Source organism: Loxodonta africana, chromosome 12, assembly GCF_030014295.1.
Source record: "Loxodonta africana isolate mLoxAfr1 chromosome 12, mLoxAfr1.hap2, whole genome shotgun sequence".
In the NCBI taxonomy this organism is placed as follows: Eukaryota; Metazoa; Chordata; class Mammalia; order Proboscidea; family Elephantidae; genus Loxodonta; species Loxodonta africana.
The window spans coordinates 88,981,902-89,000,641 of record NC_087353.1 but is presented as its reverse complement, the minus strand read 5'-3'; the positions used below and the strand labels follow the sequence as shown (position 1 = coordinate 89,000,641).

The 18,740-nt window shown below is 43.5% G+C and overlaps 1 protein-coding gene across 2 annotated transcripts in view; it reads right to left on the bottom strand.

The window, feature by feature from the left end:
* Positions 1-18,740, bottom strand: part of COL26A1 (collagen type XXVI alpha 1 chain) — a 248,177-nt gene that overhangs the window by 181,819 nt on the left and 47,618 nt on the right. For both annotated transcript variants that reach the window (XM_064295896.1, XM_064295897.1), the window contains exon 2: positions 4,972-5,094. In XM_064295896.1, coding sequence (XP_064151966.1) covers positions 4,972-5,094 — 123 coding nt within the window. The remainder of the gene's footprint in view (positions 1-4,971; positions 5,095-18,740) is intronic.

Sequence of the window (18,740 nt, the reverse complement as noted above, 5' to 3'; positions counted from 1 at the left end):
GAGAAAATAAATTTGTTTGTCAAAGCCACCCATTTATGGTATTTCTGTTATAGCAGCACTAGAAAACTAAGACACTTTCTATGCATAAAAAACTTCAAAGAAACACGTCCAGATACAATAAAACACGTTTAACATAATAATACAGTAATAATAATAATGATACTCGTTGCAAAGTAGTGCCCATTTGTTACTATGAACCATTATATGTACCTTCTCCACAGCTGAAGAGATACCTACAGGGCGAATGTTACCCAAAATACTCAGAATATTCTTTTCTGTAAAATCTTTGAGATCAATTACTTATTATAGACTTTGAACTGAAAAATCTACATTGCACCACCAGGCCACATTTCTGTATTCTACCATCACCTCCTCACCAAACATGTCAACCGCATGCACTAACTATGAGGCCCCTACAGTCCAGGGCCCAAGAGTTGGGAAGAGGATGCTTAGGGGAACCCAAGTCCAAAGTTCTCCACAGACCCCCAAAACCATATGGACACAGAGAGGTCAGGAATCTAAGACTGACCCCCCACCTACAGCCACCAAAAAGCCAAGAAACAATGCAATAGTGACGTCTCATATGTGTAAGGTAGGGGAAACAGAAGGCCAGAGAGGTGTTGCGATGCCCACAGACTACACAGCACAGAGGCCCAGCAGGATGGGGGTGGAGTGGAGCTGGGTAAGAGGGCACCATGGAGGCCCAGCCATGTGCCCAGCGTGGTGTACTGACCAATTGTACTCGGAGAACACATACAGCATGGTGTCCAAGTCCTGGCCACCGGCTGCCATCACCTGCAGCCCCACCATGTAGAGTGGAGCAGCTGTGCTTGAGGCACGCAGATGGTGGGGCTGGATCTTTCTAAGCTTCAAGGGAGGCGGGTGCATGTGGGCTCTCCATTAGGTGCTGTGGGCCACAGCTGGGTGCACCATGCCACAGAAGCCTGCCCACTAGCAGCAGCTGCTCAAGGACCTGCTGCAGCACCTTCACACACAGGAGGAGAGCAACCCATCTGGGAGCCTGTGGGCTGAAACACTGAGTCAGTTTTTTCCTAATAGGCTTTACAGGGGTTAGTTTGTAACTGTGGGTAGTACGTATGTTGAATATTTGTAATTTAGGCTCTGCCTGTACTTTGCTAGATTAAGTTTTTTTTCTAAGCACTTTGAATAAGCTCTCCCATTGCCTTCTGGTCCCCGTTGTTTCTGCTGAAAAGTCTCGTGTTAATCTTATTTGAGATCTATTATAGGAGACAAGTTGTTTTTCTCCGGCTGTTTTCAAGATTTTCTTCTTGTTTTTGACTCTCAGGATTTTTATCATATGCCTGTTTGTGGGTCTTTTTGCATTTATCCCACCTGGAGTTTGTTAAGCTTTCTGGGTGTTTAGTTACTATTTTTCAATAAATTTGGGAAGTTTTCAGCCATCGTTTCTTCAACTATTTTTTCTTCTCCTTCCTCTCTCCTCTTTTTCTGATACTTCCATTACATGCATATTAATACACTTGATGATGTCCCGCATTTCTTTGAAGCTCTGTTCATTGCCTTCTTTTTTTCTCTCTCTGTTCTTTGGTTTGCATAATTTGTATCACTCTATCTTCAAATTTGCTAATTCTTTCTTCTGCCAGTTCAAATCTACTGTTGAACTCCTTCAGTGAGTTTTTTATTTCAATTATTGTGCTTTTCAACTCCAGAATTTCCATTTTATTGTTTTTTATTGTTTCTGTATCTTTATTAATATTCTTTATTTGATGTGACACTGTCATCATTCTTTTACTTCTTTAACCATGCTTTCTTTTATTTTTGTGAACATATTTATAATGGCTACTTTGAAGTCTTTCTGTTAAATTCTACCTGTGGTCACTCTCATAAGCAATTTCTGTTGCCTGTTGTGTTTTTATCTGGCATACGGGTCATACTTTTCTGTTTCTTTGCATGCCTCATGATTTTTTTGTTGAAAACTGGACATTTTATAAAATATATTGTAGCCACTGTGGGTAATGTCCTCCCACCCAGGATTTATTATTGTTATTTGCTTGTCTATTTGCTTAATGACTGGTTGGATTATATTAGTAAGCTCATTTTTCGTTTTTCCTACCCTCCACTCACACACACACAGAGCTAAGCCTCTTATGTTGTTCCTCAGGGGAGCATTGTTTTGGGTATGTCTACAGTCACACCCTGGGATAGCATTAGTATCGGTAAAGCTTTCTTTCTCTCTTTTCCTGACCACATTCAGCTGTTAAACATCACTAAATGCTGGCTAATTGCTCTATTTTTTTCAACAATGTCCTGGGACATAAATTGCTCCACAGATTAATCCAATCAAATGTGACTCCTTTGAAGGAACAGTTTCTGGGGTCAGTGTTTGATACTTGTTTTCACCCCAGAAGAGGTTCTCCCAGCTGTCTTATTCCCCAGTTCTATCTTACATACTAGCCAGCCTACAATCTAGTCTGTATCTTCATTAAATCTACAAATCTTCCAACTGTTGTTCAACACAACCTCCACTGTTCTTGAGATTACTCTTAGGTTTGAACTTCTCCATACTCTGTTGCAAATGAAATCATTTCCTTTGAGAAGGAAAATTCCTCGGGCAAAATCTCTGAGCCAGGGCTCTGGAACTAGGAATGGGGATAACGACAAGCTTCTCTCTGAGTGATACCTCCACTCTAGGGGCTGAACCCTCAGAGGGAAGTAGTCTGAGGTCATTTCAAGCTTGCCTTTCTTAGTGTAGAACCAGCAACTCATGAGATGGGACAAGGGTGGTTTTAACCCCAGTACTCTCAGCATGCTGCATCCAAGGTAGAACCTCTGTTCAATGAATGAAAGCCTGGTCAGAAGAAGGGAACTCCTACCTCTCAACCATCTCAATTAGGCCTTAGCCTCAGCAATAGGTAGCTGGCATGAGAATGATAAATGCCGAAGTCCTGAGAGGGACCTCTCCCCCTGGAGAGGGAGTCCTGTGTTCTTGGCTGCAGCAGTCTAAAGTGGAATATCCATCGTGCTGAGTGGGGAGGGTGGAAGGAGGGAGTAGCAATTTACAGACCAGACTCCACAGATCTTTCTTCTCAAAAGATGCTCCCAGGATTAAGAGATCATGACCTGGTAATCTAAAGCTCCCTGCTGATAAGAAAGGCAGGAGGGTCTTGGAATTTATCTCCTAGGGATGTGGGGGAGAAAGGGGAAAGGAAGACCCTGTGCCCTCTGCTAACAAGGAAGAGGGGTCAGCACTCTTCCCTTCATTATGAATCCACTGGCCATCCCTCTATCACAGCATTTAAAAGTAGCCCTTTCTATTAAAATCGAGATTTCATTATCTAGTCATTCCCTTTGCAGAATGGACTATGTAAAAACACTTGTGCAAGTGTTTAAAAATATAAGTATAATGATGTTCACTGAAGCTTACTTTGTAATAGCAAAAACTAAGAATCTACTTAAATATCCATCAATTGAGGATGTGGGAAATAATGGTCTTTTCCTACAACAGAATACTGCACAACTGTTAAAAATAATAAGGTTCCATTTAAACTGATTTGTTTCCATGGAACAAATGTTCCAAAAGTGGGAGACTATATTATTTGATAACATAATCTAATACTTACATTTTTTTTACATATATCACATATATATGTATAAATGAAGAAAATATCTGAAATGACACACTTTTAATAATAATAATGGGATTGAAGACAAATTCAGAGAGGAGAGAATGTTCATTTTTTACCTTATAGAATTCTGTAATAACTGGAATTTTTTTTACAATGAGTATATATCACTTTCTTTATATAAATTTCTTAAATTTAGAAAATAAATGCAAATCTAGAAAATAAAAAAGCTGCCCCCTCGCCATGACCAGTTCTGTGGCCTGTGGCCCAAGACCAGAGTCTCAACCACATTTGTTGGTTCTTTCATTCATGACTAAGCATGTTCTGTGGTCAGCTCCATGCAGAGCCCTGTAGGGGGCAGAACTTCATGAGGGCAGAGGCACAGGCCCTGGCTCATGGCTTACTCTCCATTTTCAGTGATGAAAACATACCCAAGTTATGATCATCACATGCAAAAATGTTCTATTAGAAACAAAAAAATCAAACCCATTGCCATCGAGTCGATTCCAACTCATAGTGAAACCTAGTGACACAGTGGTTAAGAGCTTGGCTGCTAACCAAAAGACTGAGAGTTCGAATCTACCAGTTACTCCTTGGAAAACCTATGGGGCAGTTCTACTCTGTCCTATAGGGTCACTATGAGTTGCTATGAGATGGTATGAGTTCTGTTAGAAGAGGGTACAAAATCCTCTCCTAGTGCAAAGAAGGCAGAGACAGGGGAGTTTAAGAAGTACAGGGCCAGACAGAGATGGGGAAGGGTCCTTGAGGTAGAGGCCTGGGCTGGACAGGTAGGGGTGGGGAAGAAGGAATAGTCAGTCCCTGGAGCTAGAGAAAGCCCTAGAGAAGGAGGAGGGGCAAGCGAGGCATGGTCTTAGAAGCCATAAATGATGGGCCACTCACTCAGATCTCTCCTTGTAGGGGTGCAGGGGGGTGTACAGCCACTGATGAGCTGTGGTCCAGGGTGGGGCTGGTGAAATAGGCAGGCTGGAGGCAGGGCTGGATTCCCAAGGGCATGATATGTCCACATTCTAGTCTGAAGCCCCAAGGCTGGCCACAAAGTAACCTCTTTAGCCCCACCTGGCCCTTCTCCTCTCTTCTGTCTCTTGGCCCCACTCATTAGCTGTGGCATTCCTTGCCCATCTAACACCCCACTGGATTGTGCGGTCCTGTCAGGTTGGGGAGCACATCCCTTTCATCTTTGCACACACACATACCCCATATGCTGTGTACACAGAAAGTGCTTGATAAATGCACATTCAACTCTTGTCTCCAAGTGTCAACCCAGCCTCCCCCAGCAGCTGTGCTGGAGTTAGATTTATCCAAGGGAAAAGAAAGGAAGGGCAATATGGGCCAGCCCTATGGCCTTTACCTCACGAGGTTGGTGCAGGGCCCGGGCCACCGGCAGCTCTGGTACACGCGCTGGACCACCGTCTCTGAGCCATTCTGCACTTGGCAGGACACAGTCCGTGTTACTGTGTGATGGCACCAGTGTCTGTGGGGAGAGGAGCAGTCACATCAGCCCTGCATGTTCCTAGAGGGACTGACTGCACATCAGAAGGCCATGCTGCCTGAGAGGTCCTCCACAAACCTGGGAGTCATTCTCTTGGGCAAGAGGTCCACTGAGACCCTCTGTCCACCTGGTGGGGAAACGGAGAACACCTACACCCCTTGGCCACCAAGCCCTGGCATCATTTCAGTTTCTCAGTCAGTCAGTCATCAAAAGCACCTTGTAGAATCAGTGAAAACACTCAATCCTTCCCACTGGGAAACCTCACTTTGGTGAGAAATACAGGCCCATAGGAATGCAGGGTAATGGGTACAACCGGTGATGAACACAGGGAACTATGGGAAAAAGAAAGGCCTTTAGCCCAGCAGATTCTAAGGAAGGCCAAACAGCTGAGTACTGATCCATAAGTGTTAGCTGACCAAAAGTTTGGGGGCATTGAAAGGGAACAGCATTAGCAGAGGAGGGAACAGAGTGAGCAAAGGCATGGAGGTCAAAGAGACCACTGCATGTCCAGGGGCCTGCATGCTATTAGATATGGCTGAAAGGCTAGAGGAAGGGGAGGAGCCAGGGAAGAAGTACATTACCTGCCATGCTAAAGGTGGGTTATTTCATAAAGTCGATGAGGAGCCATTGAAGGATTCCATGCAAGAAAGTGACTTGGATGGATCTATGTTTTAGAACAGCCCTTCTGGCTGCAGTGTGTAGGACAGAATGGCCAGGAGAGAGGAAGGCAGAGAAGCCAGTTAGAGGGCTGAGATCCAGAGGAGAGGAGGAGAGGCCTACACTTGGGCAGTGACAGTGGAGGAGGAGGGGACATATGCAAACAATATTAACAGGGTGAGGGCATCGAGATGGTAGATGGAGCACATGTTCCCGCCTCCCCCTCCTATCCTCTTTCCCTAGAAATTTAGAGAGTCCCTAACAACACTGGAAAATGAGAAGCAGTGGGCCTGAGATTTTGAGGAATCTTGAGGGAAAGAAAACAGATAGGACTAACTTGAAGAAGGAATGAACAGCACAACCATGCAGGGGAAAGGATGGAGTCAAAAGTTGGGAGCAGCTCAGAAGGGGCAGATGTGACTAATGGGGCATGGGAGGGACCCAGAGGTGACTGCTAAAGCATTGGTTGGGGGACCACAGTAGAAGAAGCAAGGCAGGTAGACCCAGACCCCTACTTCTGCTGGTGTCAGGAATCAAGCATTGGACTCACTCACCTGCCCTGAGACAGGTGTGGTCAGAGTAGGTGCCTGGCCAGAAAGATGAGCAGAGTCTTAAAAGCTGGTGACCTCCAGAAAGAATGGGGACCCTCCCAAGGCCAGACACTGAATTCTCACACACTTTGCTGGACCCTTCACACATACCATCAACCCTCCAAAAGGCAAAGCTATAGAAAACAGAGACTGGCAGACAAGCTAATGGGAAACCCCAAATACCAAGAATTTCAAATTATTTGAGAAAAAAAAGACCAACACCATGAAAGAAAGGCCCAATAAATCATACAATAAATCACACCTCAGGAAAAACAATAAAGCAAGTAAATGAAGACAATTTTTAAAGCATAATTAATGTTCTGAAATGGATAAGAGAATTTTTCACCCATAAAAATTATAATGAAATTTTAAAAAATCAGATTTCTTAAGAATGAAAAGTATGACTATAAAAATAAAAAGCTCAACAGAGAGGCTGAGGAATAGAGAAGGTGAGCTGGAAATCTCAGCTATGAGCTCTCCCAAGATGTATCGCAAAAGAACAGAGAGATGGAAAATATGAGCAAAAAATGGAAGATCTAGAGATCAGACTGAGAAGTTCCACTATCTATCTATTAGTAGTTGTACAAGGGGAAATCAGAGAGATCAAAGAGAAGTATTTACTTAAGGAAATAAAAAATAAAATTTCCAGAAGCTGAAGAAAGATGTGAGTTCTTAATTTAAAAGGGTGCATTAGTGCTAAGCAAAATGAATAAAAACAGACAAACATTTAGACAAATACTGGCAAAATTTCAGAACACTCAGGATAAAGAGAAAATGCAAAAAGCTGCAGAAAGAAAAGAAAAACAGATAACTTGCAATAAATTGAAATTAGACTTCTTATTAGCGACTTCAGGAGCCCTGGTGGTACAGTAGTTAATCTGCTAATCAAAAGGATGGCAGTTCAAATGCACCAGCCACTCCATGGAAGAAAGATATGCCCATCTACTTCTGTAAAGTCTACAGGCTAGAAAATTTTATGGGGGAGTTCTACTCTGTCCTGCAGGGTAGCTATGAGTCAGAATCAACTCAATGGCAGGTTTTATTAGCAACATCAGATTGAAGAATATAATGATGCAATAGCTTCATTCTGAAGGGAATTCTATGCTCAGCCAAACTATCCTTTAGAATCAAAGACAAGATGAAAACATTTTCAGATGCACAAGGATTCAGAAATTTGACCAGCCACCCTTTCTGAAAGAATTACTAGAGGGTATATTCCATCAAAATAAAATAAAGGATCTAGGAGAAAGATACTAAATATGTGAAGCAGTTGTGAGCAAAGAAACAAGATTTAATAACAGCCTAGATATAAAATACAAGGTGATTTCAACATGGAAAGAGGCACGGTGGGGAGAGACAGTGGTAAAGAGGACAAAGGGAACTAAAGTTGCTGAGATGCCTGTCTTGTTCGAGGAAAGGATATAGAAGTTGAACAATGTTAGTTGTAGCAGAAAAATATACAATTATATGTGTTTTTGAATTTTAAAGATATACACTAAAAGACTAGAAAGAAGGCATAAAACTGACAACCTATGAAAATTAAAACCAAACATGGTTTTAAAAATAAAAAACAAACAAAGCTTAGGCAAGTTTAATAAGAAACCAAAAAAGACATATATTAACATTAGGAGCAAGAAAAAAAATCCAGATATAGGGAATTAAAATAAGTAAACGGCATATACGGTCTGACATCAAAACTTTTCAAAAATCTTGATGACTGGACAATTTTCTAGGAAAACATAAATTCCCAATATTGGCAGGTCAAAAATATGAATCACCGATACCATAGAAGAAAATTAAAAAGTAGTCAAAACAAAGGCCCAAAGTCTGTTAAGTGGGGAAAAGACAGTCTCTTTAACAAATGGTGCTGGCATAACCAGATATCCATCTGCAAAAAAATGAAACAAGACCCATACCTCACACCATGCACAAAAACCAACTCAAAATGGATCAAAGACCTAAATATATAAACTAAAATGATAAAGATCATGGAAGAAAAAATAGGGACAACACTAGGAGCCCTAATACATGGCACAAACGGTATACAAAACATGACTAAAAACGCAGAAAAGAAACTAGATAACTGGGAGCTCCTAAAAATCAAACACCTATACTCATCCAAAGACTTCTCCAAAGGAGTGAAAAGATTACCTACAGACTGGGAAAAAGCTTTTAGCTATGACATTTCTGATCAGCGGCTGATTTCTAAAATCTACATGTTACTGCAAAAACTCAACAACAAAAAGACAAATAACCCAACTAAAAAATGGGCAAAGGATATGAACAGGTACTTCGCTAAAGAAGACATTCAGGTAGCTAAGAGATACATGAGGAAATGTTCACAACCATTAGCCATTAGAGAAATGCAAATCAAAAGTATAATAAGTTTCCATTTGGATTAATGCCAACAATGCTGGCACTAATCAAAAAAACAAAATAATAAGTGTTGGATAGACTGGGACACTTACACACTTCTGGCGGGAATGTAAAACGGTACAACCACTTTGGAAATAAATTTCGCACTTCCTTAAAAAGCTAGAAATAGAACCACCACAGGATCCAGCAATCCCACTCCTTGGAATATATCCTAGAGAAACAAAAGCCTTTACATGGACAGATATATGCACACCCATGTTCACTGCAGCACTGTTTATAATAGCAAAAAGATGGAGGCAAACAAGGCTCCCATCAATGGATGAATGGATAAATAAATTATGGTATATTCATACAATGGAATACTACGCATCAGTAAAGAACAACGATGAATCCGTGAGTCATTTCATAACATGGAGGAATCTGGAAGCCATTATGCTGAGTGAAATTAGTCAGTTCCAAAAGGACAAATATCGTATGAGGGAGGGAGAGGAATATTCACTCATTAGATAGTAGACAAGAACTAATTTAGGTGAAAGGAAAGACAACACACAATACAGGAGAGGTCAGCACAACTAGACTAAACCAAAAGCAAAGAAGTTTCCTGAATAAACTGAACACTTGGAAGGCCAGCAAAGCAGAGACGGGGCTTTGGGGACCATGGTTTCAGGGGACATCGAGGTCAACTGGCATAATAAAATCTATTAAGAAAACATTCTGCATCTCATTTTGGAGAGCAGCATCTGGGGTCTTAAACACTAGCAAGCAGCCATCTAAGATGCATCAATTGGTCTCAACCCGCCTGGAGCAAAGGAGAATGAAGAACACCAAAGACACAAGGTAATTATGAGCCCAAGAGACAGAAAGGGCCACATAAATCAGAGACTATAACAGCCTGAGACCAGAAGAACTAGATGGTGCCCGGCTACGACCGATGACTGCCCTGACAGGGAACACAACAGAGAATCCCTGAAGGAGCCCGAGAACAGTGGGATGCAGACCTCAAATTCTCGTAAAAACACCAGACTTAATGGTCTGACTGAGACTAGAAGGACCCTGGAGGTCATGGTCCCCAGACCTTCTGTTAGCCCAAGACAGGAACCATTCCCAAAGCCAACTCTTCAGACAGAGATTTTACTGGAATGTAAGATAAAAAATGATACTGGTGAGGAGTGAGCCTCTTGGAACAAGTAGACACATGAAACTATGTGGGCAGCTCCTATCTGGAGGGGAGGTGTGAAGGTCGAGGGGGACAGAAGCTGGCTGAATGGACATAGAAATACAGGGTGGAGAGGAGTGTGCTGTCTCATTAGGGGGAAAGCAACTAGGAGTATATAGCAAGGTGCATGTAAGTTTTTGTATGAGAGACTGACTTGATTTGTAAACTTTCACTTAAAGCACAATAAAAATTAAAAAAAGGCTGGAGAGGAATGCTGGTGAGGAGTGAGCTTCTTGGATCAGGTGGACACTTGAGACTATGTTGGCATCTCCTGCCTGGAGGGGAGATGAGAGGGTGGAGGGGGTTAGAAGCTGGCAAAATGGACACAAAAAGAGAGAGTGGAGGGAGAGAGTGGGCTGTCTCATTAGGGGGAGAGTAATTGGGAGTGTGTGGCAAGGTGTATATGGGTTTTTGTGTGAGAGACTGACTTGATTTGTAAACTTTCACTTAAAGCACAATAAAAATGATTTAAAAAAAAAAAGTCATCCTACCATATGTGAGTAATTGTTTAAAAAAAAAAAGTAGTCAAAAGTCAACCCCTCTCCCCAAAAGCACCATGAAATCTAGTTCAAAATCTGGGTCTGCCAGCAATGAGATATCTGAAAAGAAGATTAAGAAAACAATTCCATTTGCAATATCATCTAAGAGTAAATTATCTAGGAATAAATTCACCTGGGGATGTGAAAGACTTATACAGTGAAAATTACAAAACACTGCTAAGAGACACTAAAGATGTTCCATGATTATGGGTTGGAAGGCTTAATATAGTCAAGCCGTCAATACTACTCAAAGCGATCTACAGATACAACCAAATCCCAATCAAAATTCCAACAGCATTCTTTACAGAAATGGAAAAAAGTAACCCTCAATTTTATATGGATTGACAAGAGACCCCAAACAGCCAAAGCAATTTTGAAGAAGAAGAACAAAGTAGGAGGCCTCATACTGCCTGACTTCAAAACATATTACACAGCTACAATAATCAAAACAGCCTGTACAGGTTTTCCCTCACTATCAGAAAGCACTGCATTCCTGTGAAACCTTTCGGAAGCCAAAATGGCGTAAAGCAAAGAAGGAATTACCATTAATTTATATGGGAAAATTTTTTAAGCATTCCCAGACCCAAAAAATAACCTACCAAATTATACCAAGTAACGCATAAAACATAAAATAGCACTAATATATAGTAAAAGCTGAGATGCTGAGTGTAGTTCCCGGGGAAGGTGCTTGGTGACGCCACTCTTGCTGCTCACAGGCATGCTCCTCTTTAAGTGCTCACTGCAAAACAAACGCTGAAGCTATTTCTGCTTTTTGCCTTTTTTCGTAAAAGCAAAAATCCTCTCTGGGCTTCTTTTGGTTAGCGAAAACATGTACTCATGTAATTCTTCCATAAAAACAAAGTGGCGTAAAGGGAATTTTCAAAAGCAGGGGATACCTGCACTGGTTTAATGATAGACACATAGACCAATGGAATAGAATTGAAAACCCAGAATTAAATCCAAACATCTATGGTCCATTGATTTCCAAAAAGGGAGCCAAATCCATTCAGTGAGGAAGGAACAGCCTCTTCAACAAATGGTGCTGGCAAAACTGGATTTCCATTTGCAGAAAAATCAAACAAGATCCATACCTCACACCATACACAAACACTGACTCAAAATGGATCAAGGGTCTACATGTTAAATCTAAAATCATAAATTTCTTGGAAGAATATATAAGAGCAAGGCTTTGAAACCTAATTTTTTTTTAAATTATTGATTATCAAACACAACAACGAATGCACAAGTAACAGAAAACAAAATAGATAACTGGGACCTCGTAAAAGTTAAATACATAATGTTCATCAAAAGACTTTATCAAAAGAATAAAGAGACAACTGACAGGAAAAAAATCCCATTTAACCAATAAGAGTCTAATATCTAAAATATACAGAAAACCTCTACAACTTAACAACAAAACGACAAATAAATGGGCAAAGGACATGAACAAACACTTCACCAAAAAGGATGTTGAAATGGCCAACAGACACATGAAAACATGGTTAACATTATTATCCACCAAGGAAATGCAAATCAAAACCAGGACGAGGTACAGTTTCACTCTCAGATTTAAAAAAAAAAAAAAAAGGCAGAAAATAACAAGTGTTGGAGGGGACGTGGGAAAATTGGAACCTTCACCCATTGCTGGTGGGAACGCAAAATGGTACAGCTGTTATGGAAAACAGTCTGGCCATTCCTCAAAAAAAACTACAGGTAGAGCTGCTATATGCCCTGGCAATTCCACTCCCAAGTATATACCCTAGGGATCTAATAGAAGTGATTCGAACAGACATACGCACACCTATGTTCATTGCAGCACTACTCACAATAGCAAAAAGATGGAAACAACCTAAGCGCCTAACAACAGATGAATGCATAAGTAAAATGTGGTACAGACATACAATAGACTACTACTCTGTGGCACAGAAAAATGAGTTCCCGAAACATCTTAAATGTGGATGAATCTGGAGGTCATTATGTTGAGCGAAATAAGTCAATCACAAAAAACCTAATATTGTATGTTCTCACTTTTATAAAATGACATGAATAGGTAAATACATGGAAACCAATGTCCATTGGTGGTTACCAGTGGTTAAGGGGGAAGGGGGAATGAAGGAGAAGGTACTCTCTAGGTAAAAACCAAACCCGTCGCCATCGAGTTGATTCTAACTCATCGCGATCCTACATGACAGAGTAGAAACTGCCCCGCAGAGTTTCCAAGGAGAGGCTGGTAGATTCAAACTGCCAACCTTTTGGTTCGCAGCTGAGCTCTTAACTACTGCACCACCAGCGTTCCTAGGTAGGAGTCACTTTTTGTTTATAGAAATGGGTAAAGTGGCACTGAATATGGGTGAAGTTTGCACAGCATGACTGATCTAACTGCTATCGATAAGCTATACGTAGGGAAAAGGGATGAATGGGCAAATGCTAGGTTGTACATGGTTTTGAAACAGTAACAACAACCAAAAAGGGTGGGGGGCTACAGATGCTGACACTAATTAGACATAACCAATCACTTCACGGGATTAGTTTTTTTGGTTTCAGAGCTTAAGGCTAGGGTCTTGTGCGACAATTCAGTCAATAGGCATAATATAGTTCTCAAAGTTTATGTTCCACTCCCAGTATGGTGAGTAGCATCTGGGGTCTTAAAAGCTTAAGGGCCATCTACGGTACAACTATTGGTCCTTATTCACCTGGAACAAAAGAGAAAAAGGAAATCCAAGAATCAGAGAAGGAACTGGCCTACAGGACTAATTGTCTACATGAACCACTGCCTCTCTCCACCAGAGACCAGAAGAACTAGATGGTGCCCAGCTACCACTACTAAGCATTCTGATAGGAACACAATAGATAAATCCTGATAAAAAGGGAGAAAATGTGGAACACAACTTCAAACTCTTAAAGAATCCACACTTACTGGACCTTTGGAGGCTGAAGGAGTCTCTGACACTATGACCCTTCAAACCTTGAATTGAAACTATCCCCTGAAGTTACCTTTACACTAAGTAACAATTCAGCCCAAAAAGTAAAGATTGTCGCCTTGAGTATTGTGTTTAAAATATATACAGACCTATATATACATACGTATATACACACAGGAGCCCTGGTGGCACAGTGGTTAAGAGCCTGGTTGCTAATCAAAAGATCAGCAATTCAAATCCACCAGCTGCTCCTTGGAAATCCTATGGGGTAGTTCTACTCTGTCCTATAGGGTCGCTATGAGTCGGAATCGACTTAATGGCAACCGGTTTATATATATAAAAAATATACATATATATATATTTTATACATACATAAAAAAACAAACCAAGCCAAACCCAGTGCCGTCAAGTCGATTCCGACTCATAGCGACCCTACAGGACAGAGTAGAACTGCCCCATAGAGTTTCCAAGGAGCGCCTGGCAGATTCAAACTGCCGGCCCTTTGGTTAGCAACCATAGCACTTCACCACTACGCCACCAGCGTTTCCATATACATACAAATATATATATATATATATGACCAAAGGGTCAACAGCTATTTTAAAGCATGGCTCAGAAGATTGGGGGACAGGGAGAGAAAGTAAATGGAAGTGAAACACCTAGAACAGAAATAACGAGAATGTTGACACAGTGCGAACAATCTAACCACTGTCACTGATCATTACGTCTAGAAACTACAGTGGGAGCAGGTTTTGCTGTGTATATTCACAAAAAATATATATACAGATTTTTTTTTTTTTTGGTAAACCTGTTTCTGCTACCAACCTGCTGTGTGACTTGGGCAATTAGTGACATCCCGTCTCTGAGCCTCAGTTAAATAAAAAATTCTACCTCTCAAGGTTCTTACAAGGACTACCTGAGCATATCCAGGTTAGTGTTGTGTAAACTGTGCAGAACTACCTAAACCGAGGTATCATTATTGGTTATATAGCTACCTACCTAAACCGAGGTTAACAATGGACTAAGGATTGTCCTTCCTATTTTGCAGATGGGGAAAGAGACTGAGAGATGAAATCACCTTAGCCATCGCTACAGCTCAAACCAGAGGCTAAGCTGGGAGGAGAGCCCAGCCCTCCTGCCCAGGGGACCAGCAAGGCCCCCGCCTAACTGATACAAACCGGGATTCCTGTGTCTGCCAGATACCCAGCAAAACCAGGTCAGGAAATGGTATAAGACGTCAGCCACCTGGGCCCTTCCTTCACCTCTGCCAAAGAGTGTCAGAGACACCTTGAGCACTCAGTGTGTGCTGCCAAAAAAAAAAAGAGAGAGTGTGATTCTATTTGGGATGAACTACTGGGATATTCGAGGGCAGATGCTTCACCCTGACATCTGTGCCAGCATCTGGAACAAAAGGAGACCAGCCATACCAGCCACCCCCTGAAGCCCACATTGGTCAAAGCTGTCTATAGGGAAATGAGCTGTGAATTGGAAAACATTTTCAAATGCCTCAAATCATTGTCTCCAGACATTTGATCTTTTAATGGGCTGTGAATGGCTTCCAAAAATCAAAACCTGGCCAAAAACAATGAAGAAGGCAGGCAGAGACAAGGGAAGAGGGCTCGGTGCCTTTGCAGATGAAATTCAAAACCCAGTCCCCTGCCCAGTCACGCGTGGTTCCAGGGACTCTTGGGGTCAGGGCTCTGTTCTGTATGGCCTCGCTCTTAGAGGCCCCGTGACCTGAGCATTTGTCTATGCTTTCTGTTTGGTGGGTGGCATCTCACCACCACCAACGCCATCACCCCCACCCAACCCTGACCCTCGTAGGTGTGCAGTAGTGGGTAAACAGTGTTCTATGGGCTCCAGAAAGACCCCACCCAGAGACAGGCAGGGGAGGAAAGCCACAGGGTTGGTCCTTGAAACCTGAGAAATGAGAGTGCCCTGAGTAGCCTTGGTCAATATGGGAGGGACCGGCATTATCTTTGGACATTATCTCAGCCAAGTTTCTTCATCCTTCTGACCAAGATAGTAAACTTACTCACAGCAAAGTCTTTGGGGATGGGATCTGCTCCCCTCCAGGATCCCTTTCCTTAGGGGAAGAGGCCCACACCACTGGTGAGCAAAAGAGACCCCAGGAAGCTGAACTGGCCACATCCTCAGGCTTGAAGGCCTGATTCCACATTAAGTGTTGGCTTTGTGTCTTGGCCATGCAGTGAAACCTTTAATTTAGGGTCTTCCGAGAAAACAAGTGCTGGCAGTTTCAGGAAATCAGGTCACAATGGACCAGAGCAGCCTTTAAGACACCCTCAGCCCATGCTCACGCCTGAGCATGACTACACCAAACCACCTCCAATGCCACTTGCCACCCAGGGAAGATGCCATTGTAGCCAGTCCCTCCTCCCCATAGCCAAGCCCTGGAAGCACCTCCACCCCTCAGGCCAACCAACCCCTGGTTCTCCCCTGTCCCCAAACTCCAGGTCTCCTATCTGGCCTTCGTTTTGAGACCTGACCTCCAGCTGACCCTCTCACCCACTCCAGGACCCTAAGCTCTGAGGCTGAACCAAGCCCCAGCTTGGATGTGTCCTCCCTCTTGATAGAACAATCTGACCCACCGTATTTCCTAACCCCTGCCACATGCTAAGTCACGTCAACACCTCTTCTTGAACCCCTCTGTATCTGCCCACTTGCCTGGACAGTGGTCAAACATCATCATAGCCCATGGGACACCTCAAGGCACATGATTTTAATTTCTCTAATACTTAATCCACCCTCAACTGCCTCCTCCATCTTGGTGACCAGCTCCGCTATGCCCCTGTCCCCTTACCCAGAAACCCCCAGGAGCAAATCGCCTGAGACTCTGCCTTCTCCCTCCCTCTCTCCCCACAGCCAACTCAACACCCACCCAGGCAATTCTACCTCCCAATACCCCTCAGCCTCTTTCCCTTCCCAATCCCTCCTCCTATCACCCTGATTCAGACATTTTCATCTTCCACCAGGACAGCCTCAGCCCCTCCTAGTCTCCCAGCCTCTAGTCTGGCCTCACAGCCATCTCTCCTCCACATGTTGCCCAAGGTGCTCTCTAAAATACAAATTGGGCCATGTCATCACACCTCTTGAAACCCCACCACCCAAAGAGAAAATGCCAAGCTCCTTGCCCACCTCCCCAGTGTCACCTTCTACCATGCTCCACCTTGCCATTTACACTGTCATGTTGACCTGACTTCACTCATTTTGTTCTTTCTCCCTGGAATGCCATTCTACCTTCCTTCATCTGGCCAACTCTTACTCACCCGGCCAGTCTCCATTTAGCCTCCATCTCCTGGAAGCCTGCCCAGAACCCCTGGCCAGGACAGGGTGCCCACCTCATGCTCCACAGGCCTGGTGACACTTCTATCTTAGCCTTTATACAGGACTTCCCAGGACAGCAGGTTCAGGGCAGGCCTCCATAAAGGCATATCGATCCAGTCCTATGATTCAGAAGGACCTTCGCCTGTCCACATCTACTCACTCAGGGGTCTGCTATGTGCCGTCCCTGACCCTCAGCTCCCATCATTGCACCCACCCGCCTCAACGTTGGGGTGTCTAGTGTCAGATCCATCCCTTCCCCACCTGCCCCACGTTGTTCTAATTACCTGCCCACACCCTACCCAATTCCCCAGAGAGGCCAATTCCAGTGGGTTTGATTGCCAGTTGGGTTCAAAAAGTACAACTAAGTAGAAGTAATGTTTGCAGTTCAAAGGCAGTCTGGAAGGCAGTTCAGAGGGGCAACCTGGATGTATCAGAGGCCACCAGCCATGAAGCAGGGCCCATGGTCCCTTGGCTAGTCCCAAGAGAAATACAGAGCCCAGCTAGTACCAAGAAGAGAGGATCCAACTCTCTGGCACAAACGGTCAGCAGGCCTCCTGTCCATCCAGCTCCTGGACCCTCCTGCAGGCAGAAAGGGGTCCAGCACCCAAGGCCCACTTGTGATCACTAACATTTCCCTAAAGCTTTATGGTTGGCAAAGCATTTTCACATTTCTTATTTAATATTCTCAAGAGTTCTGCAACGTAGGAATTTTATAAATACGAAAATGAAGCCTCAAGAGAAGAAGACTCAAAGTCACATAATGAGTAAATGGTTAGGTTTAGATCTTGAAACCCAGTCTTCTAATTCCAAACCCTAAACTGTTTCTGCCTTCTAATGACGATGAGTGGATGGTTAGGGAGCAAATAAAATACTCCCTGGTAGGCCCTTGGATACCTCCATCAAGGGGCCATCTCACATGAAGAACAGCAAGCATGTTTGAAATCACTGAGACAAAAGGTGGAACCGGTGGAATGTAACTCACCAGTTGAATGTAATTCAAAATAACACCAGTTGAGTGTTAATTTAAGCCACAGCAGGGCTCACAGGGGTGGACTCTAAGCCAGTCCTGCTCCCTTCACCCTCCTCACTGCTGCTACCTGTGTTAGGCCTCCCACTCATCTTCAAACAACCCTAGGAGGTAAGTATTGTTATAGTCCACTTTTACAGATAAGGAAACTAAGGCACAGGGAGGGGGTACATACCATGGCCAAGGTCACCCAACAAGTCAATGGACAACCAAGAGTCAAGCCCAAACCTTTAGCCAATTTGCTACACTGCTATGTTGACTTGAAGCTTACCCCAGGGTACCTGGGTCTCGGCAAACAGTACTCTCTCCACTTGGGGTCATGGTAACCAGAGAGGGTATGCAGCAGACTTAATAGTAGGCTGCTGATGAAAACTGTAGAAGACCAGGAGCTGGCAGACACAGGAGCCTGGGTCTCAGAAGAGAGTCAGGATCCAAGGTAGAGCTCTACAACCCAGAGCATGGAGCCAAATCTAACAAGATGAAACATGACCGGACAAACGTGGAGTCCTGTGGATGAGTCCAAATGGAGTTGAGAGGTTCAGGCCAACAATAAGTTCAGTGTGAGTCAGCGGTGTGTGTCATGGCCTTCAAAAAGCAAAGGCAACCCCAGGCTTCCTTAATAGCAGAACAACAGTCGAGAACAAGCCTGCTCCTTGCCACACCTGGACAGTCACAATGTGGTGGACATGGGCTGTGCCACTTAGATTTCCTGCATGAAGGACTTTTCACTCTAGCTGCTAGAAATACTGTCAGTAGACACCCTTCAGCAGTCAGCCCAGAGCTGCCCAGAGCTGCCTCACCCAAGGCCATGTTCTTACCAGGGCAGGCCACATCCAGGGACTGATGGATGTGGGAGATTAAAGGCCCAGCCACCTCAGCCCAACTCAGGACAACTCAGAAGGCCCATTCTAGCTGCAGGGCTCCCCGTGGGGTAGATGGAGGCTATCACTGGACCTA